This window comes from Rhipicephalus microplus, chromosome 2 (assembly GCF_043290135.1).
Source record: "Rhipicephalus microplus isolate Deutch F79 chromosome 2, USDA_Rmic, whole genome shotgun sequence".
NCBI lineage: Eukaryota > Metazoa > Arthropoda > Arachnida > Ixodida > Ixodidae > Rhipicephalus > Rhipicephalus microplus.
In genome coordinates this window covers 62,201,520-62,224,477 of record NC_134701.1, presented here as the reverse complement: position 1 = coordinate 62,224,477, position 22,958 = coordinate 62,201,520, and the positions used below count along the sequence as shown (strand labels likewise).

General features: G+C 43.9%; 2 protein-coding genes across 3 annotated transcripts in view; one reads left to right on the top strand and one right to left on the bottom strand.

Moving 5' to 3' along the window:
* The window catches only part of RpS8 (ribosomal protein S8), a 44,074-nt gene extending 43,518 nt beyond the window's left edge, over positions 1 to 556 (bottom strand). Inside the window, exon 1 of the mRNA XM_037422158.2 lies at positions 426 to 556. Coding sequence (XP_037278055.1) covers positions 426 to 429 — 4 coding nt within the window. The 5' untranslated portion in view covers positions 430 to 556. The remainder of the gene's footprint in view (positions 1 to 425) is intronic.
* Positions 469 to 17,849, top strand: Muted (biogenesis of lysosome-related organelles complex 1 subunit 5). 2 transcript variants are annotated; one of them, XM_075886501.1, is made up of 5 exons: positions 469 to 568; positions 735 to 817; positions 2,316 to 2,504; positions 14,587 to 14,688; positions 17,141 to 17,849. In XM_075886501.1, exons 1-5 carry the CDS (start codon positions 520 to 522, stop codon positions 17,315 to 17,317), a joined length of 600 nt encoding a protein of 199 aa, XP_075742616.1. In that variant the 5' UTR covers positions 469 to 519; the 3' UTR covers positions 17,318 to 17,849. The 2 variants fall into 2 exon arrangements, with proteins under 2 accessions (XP_075742616.1, XP_037278056.1); XM_037422159.2 differs by lacking the exon at positions 14,587 to 14,688 and having other exon boundaries at positions 471 to 568.
* Positions 17,850 to 22,958: the final 5,109 nt, after the last annotated feature.

The following is a 22,958-nucleotide window of genomic DNA, read 5'->3' as shown; positions in this document are numbered from 1 at the left end:
TTTGCTCATCACGACAGCCTTCGTCACGAACCTCTCGAACAGTTGATGCCGGCACAGGTGCTGTCGGACAGCACGCTGATTCGACGCCATTAAACAGCTGCAGGAGCCAGCCACGGCTCTGATATTTCACGTACTGTCGAAGAACAGGCAGTTACGACATGCACACCCGGCAAGTAGCAGAATAGCGAGCAAGTTAGACAGACTTACACGTGTTGAGGCATGACTACCCTCCATGATAGCAACAGCAGGAGACACGATATTTGGTGCCATACCTCGAAATTACTGACTTAAACGGCGGAAAATTAATTAGTTCGATTGCTAGAACAAACATTTTAGAGTAAATAAGTGAAAGATGGTAACCGTGAAACTTTGTTTACGCGCGGATTGCGGACGATTCGGCACAAGAGTTCGAACTCGACACTTACCCATGATGGCGAGTAGACCGGAAAGAGAGCGCTGATCGGCCGCTATGCACGATGGGATACAGGCGCTCGCGTCCCAGCGCCGTCTAAGATTATCATGGCGGAAGTTTCGTCGTCGGCTGCTACGACCGTAAATGTTGTGAAAGGTATTTCGTTAACTCAGCATTTCTTCGCGATTCTCTGCAACTCGTTGATCGAACGTAAATGCATTCGCGCTCGTGTCTTGCGCGTGTTTATTGCGATGGTGTCTTGAGGCGCCCCACCTCGCTTTAGTTTTGTGACGAGGCGCTTGATCTTTTGTTTTCATTGCAGATATCACCGAGATCTATTCGCGCCTCTTTGATCACAAGCCATTTCTGCAAGGAGAAATAAAGTTTTTCGTTAAGGAGTTTGAGGTAAGCACTCGTCCGTACGCCTGTGTTTATTCATCGTTTGTTGCGAGAGAACCGGCTGCCCTACCGGCACACAGTGCAAGCAGGCACTTCAAATGCTTGCGAATCTCGAGTGTGGCTGCCGCAAGCAACGTTACTAGTTGGCCGCAAGTGCATCAGCTACGCTACCTACGTCACTTAACTCAATGGCTTTATCTGTACTTAGTCGCGAAAATGCAACCAGCAGCTCAAACCGAAACTGGAGCTAGTACACCGTACTAAGATGTCAAAGTATGTTAACTTCGGTTTTGCCGACAATACTTTCACGTTTCCAGCAAAACTTGTGCAGTGCCAGTGCACATCTCATAGTAGAACAATATACATAACCTCACACACTCTCAAAGGAGTGAATGCGCGTATCAGCACATCGGCTTTTGATTGTCGCACACAAAGCGCCAATGAACGCCGATCATTTTTTTAAAAGCTGTAGCAAGCTTACAAATGTTGAATTACTGGCGAAGTACCCACATGCAATAAAACTGCGACGTGGTTTTGGTACTATGCTTAATGAACACAGGGCACTATGGTAACCGTGAAATTTAAAAGAGAGTCGCACAAGTGCTGCCCGGTAACTGAAGGTTGATTGGTTGACTCCTTCTAGCAATTATAAACAAACATGTGACATGATGCTATTGTCTGCATCAGCAATTGAAACGCGACAAAGTATCTGCTGCTGAAAAGTTAATTCCGTGTCATGCAAGCAGCTCAGCTGAAGCTAGCATTGTTTTTGTTTTTTTCATTGGCCATTTTCAATGCCACGGCCATTTCATGGTTACTGAGAAATTTGTATCTGAGTACAAGGCATTGTAGTGGTCGCGAAATGTACCAATACTGATGTAACACCAGAACAAGGGAATCCTGCCTGCCACTGTCTATTTATCTTCATTGAGTTACTTCCTTCTACAAAAGGGCTGCATGAATTCGCTAGTGTGGACCCTAGAGTTCACACATAAATTACACAATCAGCTTGAAATGACCAGCCTTGAAACCAAACGCATTTTTGAACACTGCGGTTTATAGCATGATTATTTGTTCGGTTTCATTACGAAAGAGTTCACTTGCAGATATATCTGTGTCTTAAAATTCTTATTTCACTGGTGGTGTGAAAAAGTGGGCCAAAGCTGGTTGCATAACTTATACAGGCATTCATGTAGCTTTTGATGTATTTTAAGATTAGAAAATTTTAGGTCAAAAGTGGTAGCCGCAGAATATCGCATGCCTGCTCTCAGAGCGTATTCGAAATTAGCTGTCTGCTTCTGCGAGCTTGTGCACTAGAGCCGATTACAATACAGTAATTCAGCCAACATTGGGTTTGAGGTTGGCTCAGTTTATGCAGATGCTCTTTAGAGCTTAATGGGCTTTTTTTCTTCCATGGGTGTGACGTAAGTTATTACAGTGTTGTCCCAGGATGTTTTTGATTGCATAAAACATAGCGTAATGCCTTTCCTCGAGTGCTACGCAGGAAAAGCGTGGTGACCGTGAGGTGCAGAAGCTGTTTGAGATGCTTGAAGATGTAACTGAGGTACGGGAGACGCAAATCGACCGGGCGTGTCGTGCCTCGGACCAGGGACTGTGCAGCCTCGCAGGCAACCTTGAAGTGGCACTCAGCATGTGCCACCGTATCCTCGAGGCCGAGGACAAGGTCAACTCCGTGAGTTATGCTCCCTCCCCACTACTCATTTTTTGTGACCTGCAGTAGCAGTTACATCAGCTCATGTTTAACGCTAAAGTTAAGTAAGAATATCTACGGTATTATTTTAACACCAAAGTGTTCTCGGAAAATGGTGCAGAGGTAGGAATATCTGTGAATTTTAAACTCCTGAAGCAATTGAACGTTTCCTTGCACGTTGCGGCACCAGTTGAGAATGCATAGCTAAAATAAATGGACAACAGTGAGAGAAAAAGTTGAGAAAGCCAGTAAACAACCCGAAGGTTTCGAAATTCTTATAAAGAGAAATATGTGCACTTTTACTTCATGTCACAAGAACTTTATAAATACATGCTTCATTGAGGAAATTACAGGGGTTGCAACATCAGTTCCAGCTGGTTTCAAATTTTCACCTGGCCTCACCACCCTTCTCCCTCACATAGAGGGGAAGGCGTCCACATCGGCAACGTGACACGTCAGCAACCGATGTCATCAACGAACTCCATTCATCGCAATGCGCGTTCGCTTGCTGCAACTCCTGGTTGTTTACTGTTTACCCAGTGGCCATGCTTTTGCGCTGCCCAGTCGCTCGATTTGCTGCCAGCAATGAAGCAATTCTTTTCCCCTGGGGTGATTCTAAGAAAAGGTAAACGAAGAGAAAAGCGCGTTGTTGTAACTGTCTCTCTCATGGAGGTCCCCTCAACAACTACGTGTGGGGAATTGGGGAATGTGAGTGAAAGAAACAGGAATGCGGGAGCGAAGGGAGGGAGAGGAGTTTTGCTCATTTCGAGAGCAAAGCACGTGCATGCAGGTGCTGTGCTGAGCTGTAGCTGAGCGAGGAACGTACGCACGACAACTGCGAGACCAAAACTGTGTCTCCGCAGTGCCAAGAAACAAGGGGCATTTTTGTAGCTGTGAGTAGACACAGGAACTGACGTTGACTTCCCTAATGTTTGTTGAGACTTGGTCTAGACCAATCAATGAGCTGCGTCAAGTCGCCTAGCGCCGACTTTGCCTCACTGCGCATGGAAGGAGGATTGGTCAAGCGTATGAAAAGAGCACGAGAATGGTTCATCGAAATGAAGGCTCTGCGCAGCACGTATCGCTGTAATATTCAGACAACATTGATTGCTTGGTCTACTTCACGAATTGTTGAGCTTGTTTGGGAAGTGAAAAAAAAAAAAGTAGGGGCCTGTTGACTGGCTCTTTAACAAAATCTCGTTTTGACAACCATACACATTAGACATGCCTGGTGTCAGTCTCTTGTGCTACGAGTGATGGCATTGCTGTAATTTCCCAAATTAATTAGTATTTAGTGCCAGAGTAATACAGAGGGGTACTTGTGGAAAATTCTTGTCTCCTAAAATATTCATATGTACTACCGCCTGTCTTTGCGTGCTAAACGAATCAGTGGCGATTTTCTTTTTCATAACTCTTGTAGCACTGTCACACAGCACCTGTAATGTCATTCGCTATGTATGACATTACGTATTTATGTCATTTTTGTTGGTGGTACACTGGAATAATGAATGACACTCACACCTAATGACATTTGCACATTGAACGTGTCCACCAAGCTCATGGAAGTGCGGCATGTCTAATCTCGTTGATTGATGATGTTCAGATGTTTATTAAAGATTGTTGTTAACTTTTTGGTAACTTTTTATGGTACAATGAGATAGTGGAAACAATTTGCGCAGCTATAGTCTTTTTCCCAGACTCCGACTTGATGCTATGGTGCCTCCTGGCAGCCATGTCAAAAAACGCTCGCTGTTGTTTTTGAGCTGCGTCACCGCGCTAGACTTGCCAGTAGTAGAATACACACGCAAGTGTTGAAAGAGCATTAGGAAGAGTTTAGGAAGAGCATTTTCAAACCAATTAACCTTTCTTGGGAAACGCCACAGTTCTCTGTTGATCGCCGACGCAGTTGAAGACCAAAGAGCAGCTAAGGGAAACTAATCGGCATGTTTTTTAATCACTACAGATTCTTCGTAAAAAAACTAGTTTAATAGTTATGCACTTGCTGTCTTGGCAGACAATTTCTAGGCAAAGGTGGAAAAACTTAGCCACAAATTAGATCATTCAGAAAGAAATATTTAACAAAGGTACTTCAATTAGCCTTTCTATTATCAAATTTAGAGTGGTCACATATAGGGCTTATGCCAAAAAGTGTTGGCAGTGCATAGAACGATTAGGAAAAGACGAGACAACAGAGGCAAAGAGCGCAGTTAACACTTTTTTAAATGAATCGCCACTAACCTGCCCAAGTGTCAATCCTTTCAAACCACAAATTATGGCCAGCCTACTTTTTTAAAGTAAAAAATATTGTGCGTAGTGTCAGAGATCCATCATTGAATTTTTTCCAGACCATGATTCGGCAAATATCGCAACTGAATGTGCCAGGTGCGCTGGAAATATATATATATATATATATATATATATATATATATATATATATATATATATATATATATATATTGGTTCACGGCAAGTCATCTTTTCACCCACTTTTCTTTCTTCACATTTACATTAAAATTCGGTGTAATAACTTCCCCTATACTTTCCTTGGCATTAACAAGTTTAAGTAGTCGCATATGACTACATCTACGGCATCAGAGCTTGCTGCTATAAGGGCTGCTTTACAATATCTCATTCAAGAACGTCCAGGAAAATGGGTCATATTCTGTGATTCGAAGGCAGCGCTTCAGAGTTTGCAGTCTGCCATGCGTAGGAGGAGTCATGAACAATTGGTACAAGAAATAAGACATTGCCATCATGAAGCTCTAGCACGAGGGCATGATATTATATATCAATGGCTGCCTGGACATATCGGTATTACCGGAAATCAATTAGCCGATGATGCAGCCTGCTCAGCCCATGAAGGAACCCGTGTAGTCCCGATGCCTCTATCAAGGAATTATGCAGCAAGACAACTTTACCTGCTGGCTCGAGATCTCACACGCACGTTCTGGTCGTCTACCAGCTTCCAAAGGTGTCAATTTTATGAACTGGATCCTTCGCTCAAGATAAAGCTACCATCACAACTTTCCCGCTCCGATGCGACACTGTTATGCCGCCTTTGGTTGGGTGTTGCATTTATAAAGGTATACTCCTTTCGCATTAATATGGCAGACACTCCTACATGCGACTACTGCGGAGCTGAAGAGACCATCGAACACGTCCTGTGCAGCTGCGCTTGCTACGACACACAGCGATGCCAGCTCCAGATGGTTTTGAATCAACTTGACCCCGGACCATTTTGTGTGCAGAAGATACTAGGACCTTGGGCATCTGCCTCAGTTGCGCAGAAAGCGACTAAAGCACTGCTACTTTACTTAAAGTCAAGAAACCTGAGCGACCGCCTGTAGACTGTGTGTGCTCCCTGAGTGTGCTCATGATTGTGTGTACTTTCTCATCTCTCTGCAACCTCTTCTCTCCCCTTCATCCCTTCCCCAGTGCAGGGTAGCAAACCGGATGTGCGTCTGGTTAACCTCTCTGCCTTTCCTTGCATCTTTATCTCTCTCTCTATTGTCTGTTAGGTCTCATTAATATTGTGTCAAACACGAAAAAAACGAGCCCTTAAGTATGCTTTTCTTTATAAACATATATATATGTGTGTGTGTGTGCGTGCGTGTGTGTGTGTGTGTGTGACGAACCACACGAGAACGGTGTGGTGGAATGGTAGAGAAGGAGGAAGACGAAGAAAAATAAATGGTTCATCGTACTGCCATCACGTCTCCTGCGTCACACGAGTCGACAGGATCTACGGTGCCCTTCATCATGGCCACATCCAAGAAAGTCATCAACATCCCGAAGTACTTGAGAGCATCTACGGACGTTTCCTTTGACAAGTGGCTCCGGCTCTTTGAGGTGAGGACTGCGGCCGCAGCATGGACGGAGCGAGACAAGCTGTGCTACTTCTCCGATTACCTTGAAGGTGAGGCTTTCCGATGGTTTCTCACCGAGGTTTTCGACTCAGACGCGTCTTGGGAGAGCTTATGTGAACGCATGAAGAAACACTTTACGAGCGGCGTCGCGGATTTTTTTCGCCAATTCATTCATTGCCGGTTGCGAACAGGCCAGAGCTTGAAAGAATACTATAATGAAAAAATGTCTCTCGGACGCCTCGCCGACCTAAAGGACATGCACCTTATATCAGGGCTCATTGACGGTCTTCCTGCGCATATGGAAATGGCGCTTGCTAAGCTTACCTCGTCTACACCAGAGGCATGGCTTACAGCTGCACTTCGTGTAGAGTCAACCATGCAGAGAATGAAGTTACATCGCTTTCCACCAGCTCGGAATACACAGATTAACGTAACAGGTGACAAAACTAGTCAGCGTCCACGTAATTCCCCGGTACGAACACCCGTGCGTGAGTGCAAACACTGCGCGATGGATGGCTTACCCCGACAGATGCACTGGCATAATGAATGCCCACGACGCGCAAGCATTTCCGCCCTCTCCACCAACCAGGGAAACGAGGAAGGCGACGCAGAGTTCATGTAATTCAGTTTGATGCCCTCATTAACGGGTACCCTGTCAGCACTATACATGATACCGGAGCTACGATTACCTGTATCAGCGAAGCAGTGCTGAAGGCACTTCACCTGCAAATAATGAGGAATTCATGAATCTCAGTTCAACAAGTCACATCATCTACCAAAACTTTGGGTCGCGTTAATCTAAAGGTACAAATAGGAAAAGTGACAAGAGAAATTCAGGCTCATGTTCTACAAGGCATGAAGAGCAACTTACTTCTTGGCTTGGATAGTGCTTGCCTCTTTAACTTGTCGCTGGACCTTGACACCATGACTCTACGCCAAGGGAAAGACATCCTCCATTCTCGTACACAAAACCACACCACGGCTAACATGGGCGCGTCTTTACAAGGTTTTGTTTGCGATGTACCACATCTAAATAAAACTCAACAGTTGGCATTGAAGCAGCTTATCCACAAGTACGATGACATTTTTTCCAAGTCACAGACAGACATTGGGTGCATCAACGGCGAAATGCATCGCATTCATCTCACTAACAATGTTCCCATTCGTAGAGCTCCCTATCGATGCTCAGAAACTGACAGCATTGAAATGGACAGACAGATCAACGAGCTCCTCAAGCACGGTGTCATACGACTATCTACTTCCCCATACGCTGCGCCAGCACTTCTGGCAGAGAAAAAAGAGGAAGGACGCACGCGCTTCTGCATCGACTACCGCAAGCTGAACGAATTGACGGTGCCTGATTATCAGCCCAGCCCTCGCATCGATGACGTTCTCGATTCTCTGGGGAAATCTACGTACTTCTCGACATTAGACATAACGTCAGGTTACTGGCACGTGAAGATTCACCCTGATGACATTTCGAAAACGGCGTTTGTCACACGTACCGGTCACTACGAGTGGCTCGCCGTGCCTTTTGGCCTACGGAATGCTCCGGCCACCTTCGAACGGGCTGTCAAATTCATATTGGCAAAACACCGTTTGCAGAACGTCACGAATTACTTCGATAACATTGTTGTCTACTCTGGCACGTTTCCAGACCATCTGCGGCATCTGGAGGGTGTTTTGAAAGCTTTCAAAAGTGTACATCTCTTGCCTGAAGAGTATCTTTGCTGCTGGAAGTTTCTTTCCGGCCGCGGCACAGGATTCACTGCCGGCAAATTTAAGCAGTTCCTCAAGCACAACAATATTCATCAGCTTTTAACAAGCTCACAACGCCCGCAGTGTAATGGCCTAAACGAGTGCACTAATGAGACGATCGTTACTCGCCTCCGATGCAAGATCAACGACGAACCCCGAAAACCGTGGCCGCGTCTCCTCTCGGACGTTGTCGACGAGTACAATAGAACACCTCACGAAGTCACAGGCTACCCACCCTGCTTTCTTATGTATGGCACACCATCGTATCCCTATCTTCTTTCAGGCGTTACCGAAAATCTGTAGGAAGCTTGTACAAACGCAGTCCGCAATTCAGTAGCATATCAAGAGAAAAACAAGATCATATATGACAAGAAGTTCCTTCTATTAGAGCTTCAAGTGGGAGACTTTGTTCTATATGAAACACCCTGACCCCCAAACCGCGGCGAACTCAGCGCAATCATGGAAGGACCCTATACGATCATACGCAAGATTTCGGCAGTTAACTACGAGATTGACCGTAGCGTGCCTCCACTCGGTCGCCAGACTGACATCGTTCATGAAGGGATACAAACGATATCATCTGCCCCTGCATCTACGTCTCTCTCGGGGGAGGGGGGAAGCGTGTGACGAACCACACGAGAATGGTGTGGTGGAATGGTAGAGAAGGAGGAAGACGAAGAAAAATAAATGGTTCATCGTGCAGCCATCACTGCACCATGCTGCGCCAGCACTTCTGGCAGAGAAAAAAAGGGAAGGACGCACGCGCTTCTGCATCGACTACCGCGAGCTGAACGAATTGACGGTGTCTGATTATCAGCCCATCCCTCGCATCGATGACGTTCTCGATTCTCTGGGGAAGTATACGTACTTCTCGACGTTAGGCATAACGTCAGGTTACTGGCACGTGAAGATTCATCCTGATGACATTCCGAAAACGGCGTTTGTCACACGTACCGGTCACCACGAGTGGCTCGTCATGCCTTTTGGTCTTCGGAATGCTCCGGCCACCTTCGAGCGGGCTGTCAAATTCATATTGGCAAAACACCGTTTGCAGAACGTCACGAATTACTTCGATGACATTGTTGTCTACTCTGACACGTTTCCAGACCATCTGAGACATCTGGAGGTCGTTTTGAAAGCTTTCAAAAGCGAAGGCGTCAAGCTGAAATAAAAGAAATGTCAATTCGCTCTAACCTTCATTGAGTACCTGGGACACAAGGTTTCGCATGGCACCATCACTCCAAAGCAAAGCAACGTGGACGCAATCCTACGGTTTCCGACACCCTCACGCCCTAAAGAGTTGCAGCGTTTTTTTGGCACTGTCAATGTTTACCGTCGATACATCGACCACTTCAGTCAAATCGCTCACCCACTGACGTGCCTGCTCAGCAAAGACGTCACCTGGAACTGGGATTCGGAGTGTAAATTGGCTTTCACTCAGCTCAAGAAATGCGTGACAGAAGAGCCAATCTTAACATCTACGATGCCACTAAGCCTTGTGTGCTATACTGCGATGCATCCAACAGATGTATCAGCGCCGTCTTGAAGCAGGCTGATGATGAAGGTAGAGAACACCCAATTGCATACCATTCACGGAAGTTACTAAAACACGCCATCACAGAACTCGAATGTTTGGCAATTATTGATGCCATTGATAAATGGCACTGCTATCTACACGGGAAACCTTTTACTGTGATCACAGATCATGCAGCGTTACAATGGTTTAAAAGCATCAAGAAGCAGATATATATATATATATATATATATATATATATATATATATATATATATATATATTTATATTTATATTTGTTCACGGCAAGTCATCTTTTCACCCACTTTTCTTTCTTCACATATACATTAGAATTCGGTGTAGTAACTTCCCCTATACTTTTTTTGGCACTATTGTCTGTTAGATCTCATTAATATTGTGTAAAACACGGAAAAAACGAGCCCTTAAGTATGCTTTTCTTTATATATATATATATATATATATATATATATATATATATATATATATATATATATATATATATATATATATATATATATATATATATATATATATATATAATGCCATGGGGGTCGTGGCGCTGGACACTGATAAAATGTAATTGTTTATTTGGACGAACTTGTGGCCAGTAAACGGAAAGCGAATAATTGATAAGCGGTGATGTGTGTCGGCATTTATACATGTGCCGTCGAATGTTCTAGCACTATCATTAGCAGCCACGTATGTTCCAGAACAATTTACAATGTTCACGTTGTGCACATAATTGCATCAGAAGGTTCTAAGACTATCTTGGTGGTTCTTACTCCATCGACGCGGTTTGCGCAAGGCAGCACTCAAAAATGATAACACTTGGCAAAGGAGTGTGGCAATACATATGACAGAGCAGAGCATGAAATATGGCAAAGTAGTGAACAAACAAGTAAATATGAGTTTCTTGTGTTTCCTCTGTGTGTGCATGCATGTGCGTGTGTATGTATGCCCTCCCATAAAAGGGTAAGGGGGGTATGTGTCCATTTTACCTAAACCCCCAAGTACGGTCTTCTGCACCGAAAGTATTCCTCTTAGCAACATCTGCTAAACTGCGAGGGAAACCCTAACGTAAAGAATTGAAAGGTGGAAAAGGCATGGTAAAGAACAAGTTCGAGTAAGTGAGCAGCATTTATCATAGGCATTTAACGAGTGTTGCTGTGAAATACTTTTTTAATAACAAAGCAACTGTAATGGCATTTCCTGTTAGGGCTACTCTATAAGATGGTTACAGTGTTACAGTTAGAAAATCCTGTAACTTAAAGGTAACAGATTACAAGTTACTGGAAAAAATTTCTATTTACTAGAAACGAGTTGTTGGCAGTAACGGATCCAGAGGGGAGGGGGCGGTAGGGATGATCCCCCCCCCCCAAAGCCTGTCAGCACCCCCTCACCCTCCCTTCAGTGCTTGCCATTCACTTGCTATCACCAGTTAGGACAAATGAGTGGGACCACTGTGAGCACACATTGACAGTATTTATGCTATTACAGGGTTTTCGTGCTAGTAAAAACAAAAAAGTAATGACCACGCTCATCTTTCAGCTGTTAATTCAAGTGACCCCCCCCCCCCCAAATTGGGTGGCTGGATCCAATCCTGGTTATTAGTAACTATAGTTGCTACTCAAGACTGATGAAAACATACAAAGAGGTATGGAAACTGCGTAGCGAGTGAAGACGAAGTCCACTGACCATTGATGTTCATTCCCTATGTTCCTTGATCAAGGTGTGCCAGACCTGTTTGACGAGTTTTGCATTTGCTAAGTAAACAAACCATTCCATTGGGACACGTGTTCGTGAAATCCAATGACCACACACTTTTGCTCATTCAGTGCATGGTTATCTCTGAGTACAATGCGGGGATTGCGAAGTGACATAATTACAACGGCTAAACAAGTGGCGAAGAATCAGGAAAGGACCACAAAAGGAAAGGTTGGTAATGTCAACTAAAACTGTACATACGTCACGAAAACGTGGTGGCACAGTCATCGGCCATTTAGTTTTGGGTGGTAGGCAAAAGACACCATGCCTACCACAGTTGCTGCTGTGTTTTCGCTGGTGCATGTACTGTTTGTCATCTTGCAAAGAAGAAAATATGGTGTACCGATAAGCTATCACAGTTATTTGTGAAAGAAGGCACAAGAAATATGTACTAGTTTTTTTTTGCGTTTTCTGTTTACAAAGACTGGCACAAGAAAATTAGCCGTAGCTGTAAAACACAAAAACTTGCCTCCCACACAAATTCTTTGATTATGTTTTGGAGTGACTTACACTGTAAAAATGATTAGCTTTGTCAAGCGTTTGTAATTGAATGTGCCGCACCGAGTTTTTTTGGATAGGCCTTGTATGAAAGCATAGCGAGCATGTTTACCTCAAAGCACATCGACGTTGAAGGTAACATTGTCATATGCAAAGAATTCTTTGTGGTTGTCATTCTTGATATAACTGCAGAAGTCTTAAGACGCGTCAAAAGGATTTCATTACACTCGCATGAACTGAAGGTGTCAATCAGTCATTGAGCATGTGTTTCCGCATGGGGGCAGCTCTTTAAAGCAGCAGTGTAATTAATGAGGATGACTTTGACTATTTTGTTCCTGCTTATATGTGGCTACAATGATGCACCTGACACAAATGTACTGGGCAGGGCTGTCCTGGCTGTGGTGCGTTTCACGAGGTTTCTATGTCTGTGAAAATTCGCAGAAAAACAACACTCTGGAAACTTGCGAAATCTGTTTACAATGTGTGCACTTTTCATGGCCTTGACCTGAGCAAACTCATTGAGCTGCGGACCTGACGTGTACGCAACCGCATTGTCCACGATATACAGTTGAAACATTATCGCAAGCGTATTGCGGGTGAAAGTGTCACCAAGATCGCCCTTGTCGTTTTCATCAATAACTTCTCCGGCACATTTTGTGCGACGATTTACCGTGACAATTCGTAGCTGCATATTTTTACATCGCATATTTGTATATTGTACCATAGACACTCTTGATGAACAGGTTCAGTTGTTCTTGAATTAGTGAACAAATTAAAACCCACACGTGTGACGTAGACTGTCGCAACGTGGTGACATTTCGCAAATGAGCCACATTCGTACTGTTACGATACATCATGTTTCGATGAAGTTATAAAAGCTAGAGCCACATGTCAACATGGCTCATATATATATATATATATATATATATATATATATATATATATATATATATAGTGGGAGTAATAATTCAATGGGCCAGTTAGTCTTCGTGAAGGTATGAGATATGGCACAACGGGAGCGTTGTCAACAAGGATAAATATATTTATTTCCCAACAGTTTCGGGAGGGGTCCTCCCTTCATCAGGGGATGAGTTATACTGACATGAGCTTCCAAACTTCGTTGCTGCCGCGTCCCTCTCGCCTTGAAAAATGTTTGCGAGAGTGAGAGGGAACTAGAAAAAAAGGGGGGGGGGAGAAAAAAGACGAAAAAGAAAGAAAAGAAAGAAAGTAAAGAAGAGGAAGAACCACTGTCAACACTGAGAACGAAGCCAACTGTCCGTCTACATCCACATACGGTTCATATCACGTGCTGTTCAGTTCTTGACGTGTGTCGGGCCACCCAAGATTGTCGCCGCAGTGCCGGGAGGGTCCGTGACGGCGTGCATAAAGAAAGGGGTTTCCCCGTAATGGGTCGGTCGGCGGGCGGCGTGCGTAAAGGAAGGAATTCCCGTTAATGGGTCGGTCGGCTATTTACCTTTAATCTCTATATATATAAATATATAGTCATGTTGACATGTAGCTCTCACTTTTGTCTGTAGCCTTCCTCGACGTCATGATTATCATTTCCCATGGACGCCTAATTACAAAGCTTTTTAAAAAGCCAACCGATAATCACCAGTTTCTTCATTTTGAAAGTAGTCACGTGCGCCATTGGAAGACTGGAATTCCATATAGCCAGGCACAGCGCTTTAGGCACATATGCTCTGAAGATCAAGATTTTAATTCCTGCTGCCATGATCTGAAAAAGAAGCTTTTTAAGCGAAAATATCTGGAAAAAAAATTATTCACGACGTGATACACCAAGCCAGAGGACGCGATCGGGTGGATTGTTTAAAAGGTAGCATAAAATGCAACGGGCTGCAGTCAGCCAATTTGGTACTAACACACTCAGCATGCATCCCCAAATTTCAAGCTATACTGCGTAACCATTACAACATCCTCACCCAAAGCAACAGACTAAAAGCAGTCTTTCCTGAGCCCTCTCGAGTAGTGTATAGGCGCTCAAAAAACATAGATGACACCCTGACGTCATCTAAAATTGCTACCACTAACCGTACTGGTCGTAGCCGCTGCAACAAACCCCGTTGTAAAGTTTGTCCTCATATAGAACCATCATTAACGGCCACCAGCACATCTAACCAATTCATTTTCACAATTAAGAGCAGCTTTAATTGTGGTTCATCCAATGTAGTGTATTTGCTTGAGTGTGGCACTTGCCACATGCAATACATAGGCCACACTGAAACCCCATTCAGAATACGTTTCAACAATCACAGATTGCATGCTAAAACCGAACCAAACCTTCCATTATCAAAACATGTGAACATGCTCGGCCACTCATTTAGTAACCTCAAAGTCACGATACTAGAATCTGGATTCCGCACCAGCCATGACCGTGAACTACGCGAATCATATCTCATTCATAAATTTAACACTGTTTCCACTGAAATCAACGAAAACAAAGGAAAACTGACCTGTCTTTCACTAGATTAAGAGCGATGATGCACTGGTTTCACATTGTACTGCCTAAATCACGCCTTCTATGTCTGCCCTTTTTCTTTTTTTTCCTAAATTTATCTTTAATCATTTCACAGTGGCTTCCATTATAGGTTCGTATATCACTAAGATTGTTCTTATCCCGCAGGTCACGGGCTCGAATCCCGGCTGCGGCGGCTGCATTTCCGATGGAGGCGGAAACGTTGTAGGCCCGTGTGCTCAGATTTGGGTGCACGTTAAAGAACCCCAGGTCATTGAAATTTCCGGAGCCCTCCATTACGGCATGTCTCATAACCATATGGTGGTTTTGGGATGTTAAACCCCACATATCAATCAAAGATTGTTCTTATACTGCCATGCAATGTCATTGCACCACTGCGCTTCTACATCTCTTAACTACGTGTAAGCACGGTATCACGTCACAGTACATCCAAGGGAATCTTCAACTGTGTCTTTAGTATCTGTGTGCCCTTCTGGTTTTCCCTTTTTTGTCTTTTTTGTTATTCTTTTTCTGGAGCACATGAGATTTTATGGTGTGCATTGTAATGCTAACCAAGGCAGATGGCGCTGACCTGTTATTGAAACGAGCTTTTAAAGCCATGTATGTAATCTTGTCACATTACTCTGACGAAGGCTGGTCCACGAGCTGAAAACGTTAAGTAAAAACGCTTCCGTGAAATTTTTGTCGTCTCTTTCTTGCACACACACATACACACACACACATATATATATATATATATATACATATATTTGTGTGTGTGTGTTCATTTCAGAGTTCCTCCTACAGCCATTGCAACTTCCTCTGTTGCGGCCGCCGCTAGTAAACATGCGTAAGGCACTCTGACAGCCCCGACGTGTGGTGCTCAGAGGTAGCGTTTACACCTGCTGCGCCACTTATCACGTGATCATGGGAGCTTTGAGCTGGGACAGTTGGGAGGAGTCAGTGCCCCGCGATGTCGCTACAAAAGACCTAAATATATCAACAGCGCCCTACCACTGTTTACAAACATTGAATAAGTCTACAGTTAAACCTGGATATAATAAAATTGGCAGATTCCTGGAAAAATTTGTAAAAACGAAAATTTGTGAAATAAATGCACAAAGTAAGCATTAGGGGAACTGAAGGCAGAGCTAACCCAAAACACTTATATAACAGTAAATACTCCGTTATTATTGCAATAGCAATTATATGGACACTCTCATGCTGGTCTGCCGTCGCCACCATGTTCGGTACAAGTCCAAATTGATGACATGCCTTGCGCATTGTAGCTTTTACGAAGAGGTAAAAGTGCGCGAGCAATGCTATTGCACAGATCAAATAAGCCGGCCCATATCTATCTCCTGGAGGGCGCATACCATATAACATCCCCACACGTGCTAGAACTGCCGTCAAATGCTCAAAAATCATTCTCTCTCGTCTCTGGTTTTTTTCCTTACCCCGCAGTGCATCACAAGCATGGTGACTGATAAACTGATTGACGTCCGCTCTGTTTTTATTTTTTTGCCATGGTACACTTAGAATTACATCTGCATATAGGACGTGAAATCTTTTTTTTTTTTTTTTTGTAAATAATTGTTGGGTTAAGTCGAAGTAGATCTACCTATCGGAATCAGTTATACAGCGTTTTTTTTTTAATTCTTTGCCAGTTCATGGCCTTTTCCCTTTTAGGCATTCTTGCATTGCTTTTTGTTAGCCACCTATTAAACACCATTAGCTAGAGGCCTCTGACAAAGGAATACTCCTATGGCATACCAAGAACAGTGCTAAAACTTCAATTGACAATAAAATTATGCATATATTATCCGCCATGGTCATTGGCAGGATGTTTTCTTGGGAGGTGCAAAGCAGTGTGCTTTGCAGGTGGGTGAGAGGGAGAGAACTGGTGTAGCTTAGGTGAGGGCATGTGGGGGAGTGGCTTGAGGGGGGCAACTGCTCCCTTTACACCGCTTTGCCAACACATATGGTATGTGCCCTCCCCCATCTAAAAAAAGATGGGGGGGGGGGGGGGTGAGCTTAGGAAACTGTTCATTTGCAGAGTGATAGCATTGCGACGTGCAGTTAACAAGCAAACTCCACATTAGTCGTCAGCACCGAAGATCTTTTTAACTGCGAAGGCAGCCCCATTGTGGACACTAGAAAGAAGAAGAGAACATGGTGAAGAAAAATCTTGAATAAGTGAAAAGCATTTAACATAGGCTTTTAACCAACATAGCTTTTGAACATTTTTTTTATACATATAAAAAAAGGCAACTGTAACGGCATTTCCCATTGAAATTACTGTGCAAAAAAAGTAACTGGTTAAAGTTGCAAGTATTTAGAAAAAGACTAACCAGTTACTAGTAACTAGTTACTGCCCAAGACAGTACGCATGTCTGAATCATTCTGCCTCCACGAAATGCGACCGCCACAGCCCGGTTGAACCCAAGACCTTCAGGTCAGCAGCCAAGCACCTTAGCCGTTGTTTCATCGAGCCAGACGATGCTCATACCATTCCGTGTTGTCATGGCATGGTATAAACCTAAACTGGCACTTAACAACATGTAATTAATCTTTAAAGGAGCACTCATGCTTACCAGTGCATTTTCTTTCATTTTATAAAAAAAAACATTTCGTGTCGCTACCCATTGAAGAAAAAGGTGTGTTGTGTTGAAACATTGGCACCATGGCTAACGTTCTTTCATTGTTTTCTGTTATTACAAAGGCTGATGACCTATCAGAACGGCGAAAGCAGCGACAGTGCGAGTGGGACCAGTTTGAGCAAGACGTCAAGGACAAGTTGGCCAGAATGGACCAGGCCTTTGAGGAAAAAGAGCGTGAACTCATTGACCACTACCGTCGTATTCGTGAGAAGTTGCAGCCACCGCACAAGAGCGAATAGCAGCCGAATCGGCTCCGGCCCATTTCAGCCAAAGGTCGTGGAGATGAGCTGCATCGTGTGCAACAAAAGCCCTTCGATGGTTGGACAGTGGGACCTTTCTTGGCTCATTCCGACAGACTGTTGTACGCGCACTAGTTTGTGGTGCTAACCTTACAGATGACACACTTCTTGAGAGTAAGCGAACTTAGTTTGCTTGTTATTGGCTACTGTCAAGAAGAAACGCATTCCCCCTCACCAAAGGACATTGTAAGTTCCGGGAAGATGGGATCACTGGTCTTCCTATGCTGACTAAATAGATAGCGGTATTGCGTTATCTGTTTACCCTTTCCACATGTAGGATATCAAAGTGGGAAAAGCTTAGCTCACCAACCTTGCTGTCTCGTTTGATTGCACATTGCTTTCTGACAGTTTTCAACAAATTAATCTCTATTCTGTGGTAACAAATTGCAAGTTTAGAGTTGTGTATATAAAGAGTATATATACATAGTACTATATTCTTTTTTATTGAATAAATTATTACTAAGGAACCCCACATGGTCTTGTTATTTCAATTACTACAACACATCACATCATTTAAAAAATTGCACATATTATTGAATAGCCACTGTTCAAGTTGATGGAGAAAAAATAGTTAACGCGCCGCAGCTTGTGAGAGAATGATCAACTCTAGGCACAAAATCAGTATGAATAATAGAGGTCTGAGCTACTTGGCATGTATTCATTCTAAAAGACTGAGCGTGCCAACTCAAAGGAAGTTGGGACACCATAAAAGGGTTTGAGCTGTCCAGAATTCCTTCTTGCATCTGTGTTTGTATCCTTATGTTTGGGGGTGTCCTGCCTTCCCTCTTGTGTTCATGTTTGCACACCCTGTCACTTTATGTGGTTCTGCAGACATGCTGAGAATTATGTAGAAGGTTATATACTATAGCCGATTCATACCTAGTAATACAGTGCTGTTCTATGCATAACAATGGTGCCACTTCACAGTCGCTATGCATCGTAAAACGGTGGGCAATTCGTACTGCCTAGCTTGCAGATGTGGGTTCAATTCTTGGCCATGGCAGCCAAACTCTAATAGAGGAAAATACAAGAACACACGTATACTTGGGTGTAAGAATTGTTAAAATAATGTACCTGGTCACAATTATTTCAGAGTTCCAAAATACAGCGTGCCTCAGAAAATCCTGAAACACTCTTTTTTTAAGTAACCATACAATGTATTCATTAAAATAGCTCATTGCCTCACGAATTCAAGTCCGCAAAAATTTTAAGAATTCAAGCAGTACGATTGGAGTTGCAAAAATTTATTGCACGCTGCGATCGTATTTTCTCTTCTTTCGTCCCGACAAAAACGCTAAAAGCTAAAAAGAAGGGATGGCATGGTCAAAGAAAAGATCACGCGCACCTCGTGATCTTGAGCATTTTTATTTTTCTTTTTTCTTCGAATGCGAGCCTTTTCAGTGTGATTGCACGCGCATGTGTGCACAAGTGGCGGCCTCTTGCAGTGATCCTTGTAATGACAGAACACATGTTCAAATCAGCCAATGGCTGATAGGTGGCCCTTTACGAGTGATTTTTTAGCTTCCTCCGTCATTTGTCAAGAGAAGAGAAGGCAATTTTTAGCTCACTTTAATAATTTATTGTGAAGTCCAGGCCACATGCTGCACTATAATATTCGGCTCGTGTGTTCTCGGGAGCCTCTACAACCGATCGGCAACGTTTTCTGACCATGCTGAAAAAGTTTTGCAGGGCCCTTTTAAAGGAGCACTGACAGAAAAATTTTACACCTTTTTTCATGCAATTGGATGCTTATTATTCACTTATCATGGCTGCAAACTTCGTGCGCGGCAGTGCATGACGGTTATTAATGTAGATACATTTTTAGAGCACCCAGTTTCAGTTTCAAACACCATCAAGCTAGGCAGGAGCCGTTCTGAGGGCAAGGTAAACACAGGTCAGCAAGTGACGACGCAGAACTGTGATGTGGACGCCGTACGCGACAGCATACGCAAGTATGCTTGCATTGACAGCCAGCACACGCGAAGCCACAGGCACGCAAATCGCGGGTTGCACAAGTGCAAGGCACCTGCCAGCAACCAGCCAACACAATCTCGTGACGTAGGTTTGTTTACATCAAGGAGGATACATAAAACTTGCTGGAGTGGAAGGGGCGCTGTGCGAGTGAAGCCAGCTGCCGCCATCTTGCCAGTGGCAAAAAGCGTGCTCAGCGCCATGGCGAGCTGCTGATTTCGTCCGTTCTTGTTTCACCTTGTCGGCATGTAAAGACAAATGGTTTACAATGGTTGCCTCTTGCGTCGTTTACAGATGTGCCAACAGGTTGAAAAAATGTTGTGGCCTCACATTCCACCTGTACGTACACGAAAACGTCTTCGACATGGCCATTCCACGCTCGTTACTAAAGGGAGCTATAGCTGACGTGATCTAAGCGTGCAAAACATAATAGTCCGGATTTGTTTTACAGGTTTCCTAAAGATCCCGTAACGCGGGGCCTCTGGGAGCGGGCCGTTCGCCGTCAGAAGTAGAATGCGAAAGACTGAGATCACTTCGCTCTGTGCACTTCGCGCCAGAGTGCTTTGGCCACCTCTATGACATTGAAGGGAAGCATGTGAAATGGGGTTATGAAGTGGCATTGAAGGCAATTCAACGTGAAGAAGGGTTGTGGCTCGGAAACAAACTTACGAAAGTCCACGTCCAATGGGAAAAGCAAGAAAATGAAGGTGTGATATGCTGTGCATACAACTGATAGAGTGCCTTAGTTGCCGACGCTTTGGAATTCTGCGAACAAAAGCTAAAGCTGCCGCAATTCAAGGGTGCCAGCACAAGATCTACGTTTATTAGAACTTTTGATCTCTTTTTTGACATCTTAAACTGCAGGAACCCGCTGGCAAGGTCGAACAAAGCGCCCCTTTGGCAGGAAAACGAAGCATTCTGGAAGTCGTTTTTTTTTTTTTTTTTGCGGAGACTCGAGCGTACATAAATGGACTGAGAGATCCGGCAGTGACAGAAGGACTGAAAAAAAAAAAGATTCATTGGTTTTTGGATACGCATGGCAAGCACGGAAAGAATGTTTGACAGACTCGTCAGCCAGGGTCAGCTGAAATACTTACTGACACACAAACTCAGTCAAGTCTATGCCGAAAACTTCTTTGAATCAATACGTGGGTGAGGCGGCCATAGCAATAACCCAACAGCTTCGCAGTTTATGGCTGCATACAAGCGTTTATTGATTCAGACGGAAGTCACGTCTTCAAGTTCTGGACACTGCTCTCAAGATGTTCTCTCCGTGTTGAATGCAACGACTCCTGCAGCCATGGTAGATCCAAGAAGCAATGTCACTGACATGCGCAAGGCCCCAGTCCTGCAGCCCGATGACCACGACAATACGCATCGCATTGACTAGCCCGAAAGCTTTTCTCCTTTTGTCGGTTCCGTGGTGCCATACATAGCAAGCTTCATTGTTCGAAAGGTCGAACTGCAACTACCTGTGAAGAGTGCATAGCAGCCATGCACTCAGATGAGCTGACACCTTTAATTAAATGTAAGAGACGAGGTGGTCTTGTTTCACCGTTGCGAGATGCCATTAGCCTCTGTAAAGAAGTCGAGGACTGAGGCGGCTACAGGCTGAATGTTATTCCATCACAACGGTGAAGTCAAGAGCAAAACACCTCATCCTGAAAGTTCTATGAGCTTCCTTCGAGAAAAACTGGTTCCATAAACTAGAGAAGAACTTCTTAGACTTTTATTTATTTATTTATTTATTGTACCCTCAGGGCCAGAGGCATTGAAGAGGGGAGTGGGTTTACAAAAAATGGATTGAGAAGGTGAGTAAAGGGGAGTACAGGATTCAACGTTTACTGAATAATCAATTTTAGCTGATAACAAAGTTAGGACACAAAAGCAGAACAAAAGAGATCTAGTGTACATATTTTAAGTAAGCCTAGTATACAATTCTAGCTACAAAAAACATCAGAACACACAAGAACATAAAAAAAAACGAAAAAGGCACACGTCATAAGTAACCTCAGTTTACAATGTTTGTTAGTGCAGCGCGAAACAGCTGATAATCAGTAATCGCAGCAGTCGCTCCAGGAAGCTGGTTCCAGTCTTTGCTGGTGCGTGTGACAAAAGATTCTGAACACGTTCTTGTTTGGCATATCGGTATACCAACTTTGTGCGCATGATCGATGCGAGAGGACACGTAGGACGGTGAAAGAAAAAGATTAGCACGAAGGTGGGGGCTGTTATGGAAGATTTTATGAAAAAGGCACAGTCGAAAAAACTATTACGACGAGAAGAAAGGGAAGTCAGCTGCAACGAGTTTTTCATAGCTGTAACGCTTGCTGTTCGATCGTAATCGTGTAGGATAAACCGGGCAGAGTTATTTCGGACCAGTTCGAGGGCTTTGATCAGATAAACCATGCTGGGATCCCAAACTGAAGCAGCATATTCTAATTTACTTCTAACCAAGTTCTTATACATCAGTAGTTTTAGAGAGGCAGGTGAAGAAGAAAAATTGCGACGCTTGATAATCAGGTTTACAGTTTGTGCAGGCAAATCGTCGAACAATACGTAAAAGTAAGGATACAACACATGACGAAGGGAAAAAAAAACCTAGAATCAGTTAAAAGTAAGGTGGGACCACTTTTGACAAAGGCAATAATTTTCAACCACCAGTAGGGCACCTATGCTATCGATGATGTGTTTGCTTTAGGCATCGCTATTTGATGCATATGCACTTTAATTGAGTTCTCGACATGCCACTTGGCTGCGTACAAGTCGTAATAAACATTTACAACCAGAATTACTTGTTTTCGTTGCTTTATAAACACATGAGTCACTTCACCCGCAGCATGATGAAGCATGAATTCGCAGCGCTCGGCTCTTTTTTGCCACTGGCAACATGGCCACCGCAGGCTCGGCGCGGCTTCACTCTCTCCCGTAGCGGCGCATAGGCAGCTTCCACTCCAGCAAGTTTTATGTATCCTCCCTGCATTGATGTCAGTGTCGCAAGGGGCTCCGCATCTCGCTCAGTCGCATGGTGTGCACTTTAATATTGATTTTAAATATATGTTATAGGCTAGATTTGCGCTTGATATTTTGTTATGTTGTATATGTCTTCACATAACTCTATCTCGCTCATTATCTCGCCTTCGAAGTTTTGTGTCAGTGCTGACGCTCATGATAGTGAAGAACAAGTGCATTCCTGAGCACTCTGCCATCACGGCACAGCATATGCAAGGTACCCACTATACGTCATGAGAATGAACCACCCATTAGGTCCCCATGCCATTAATCATTCTTCTGATAAGTAAGGTGCTCACTACAAATCTGTAAAGGCGCCTTTACACTAGAGCGACACGACACTGACATGACCCCAATGAAGACACTGACGAAGTTGCCAGACCCCATCGTCACACTAGGCCGCCGCCGCCTCAAAAGACAGCATGTCGTCGTAGTGTAACATGATGACAGACTGAAAACACCTGCAAAACGCATCCACAGACTTGTCGTCAGCGTGTTTTCAGGAGATCTGCGGCTGAGCGAAAATTTATCCCATGTCTCCTCAGTTTAACCTCAGTTTAACGAGCAAACGAGCATCAAGGAGGTTATACTTAGAACT

Excerpts from the sequence above, each read along its gene's own strand:
- Muted (XM_075886501.1), top strand. The coding sequence starts at position 520 with ATGGCGGAAGTTTCGTCGTCGGCTGCTACGACCGTAAATGTTGTGAAA. Across the intron at positions 2,505-14,586 it reads CCGAGGACAAGGTCAACTCC|GTCACGGGCTCGAATCCCGG; the intron begins GTGAGTTATGCT and ends CTTATCCCGCAG. Across the intron at positions 14,689-17,140 it reads TGCACGTTAAAGAACCCCAG|GCTGATGACCTATCAGAACG; the intron begins GTCATTGAAATT and ends GTTATTACAAAG.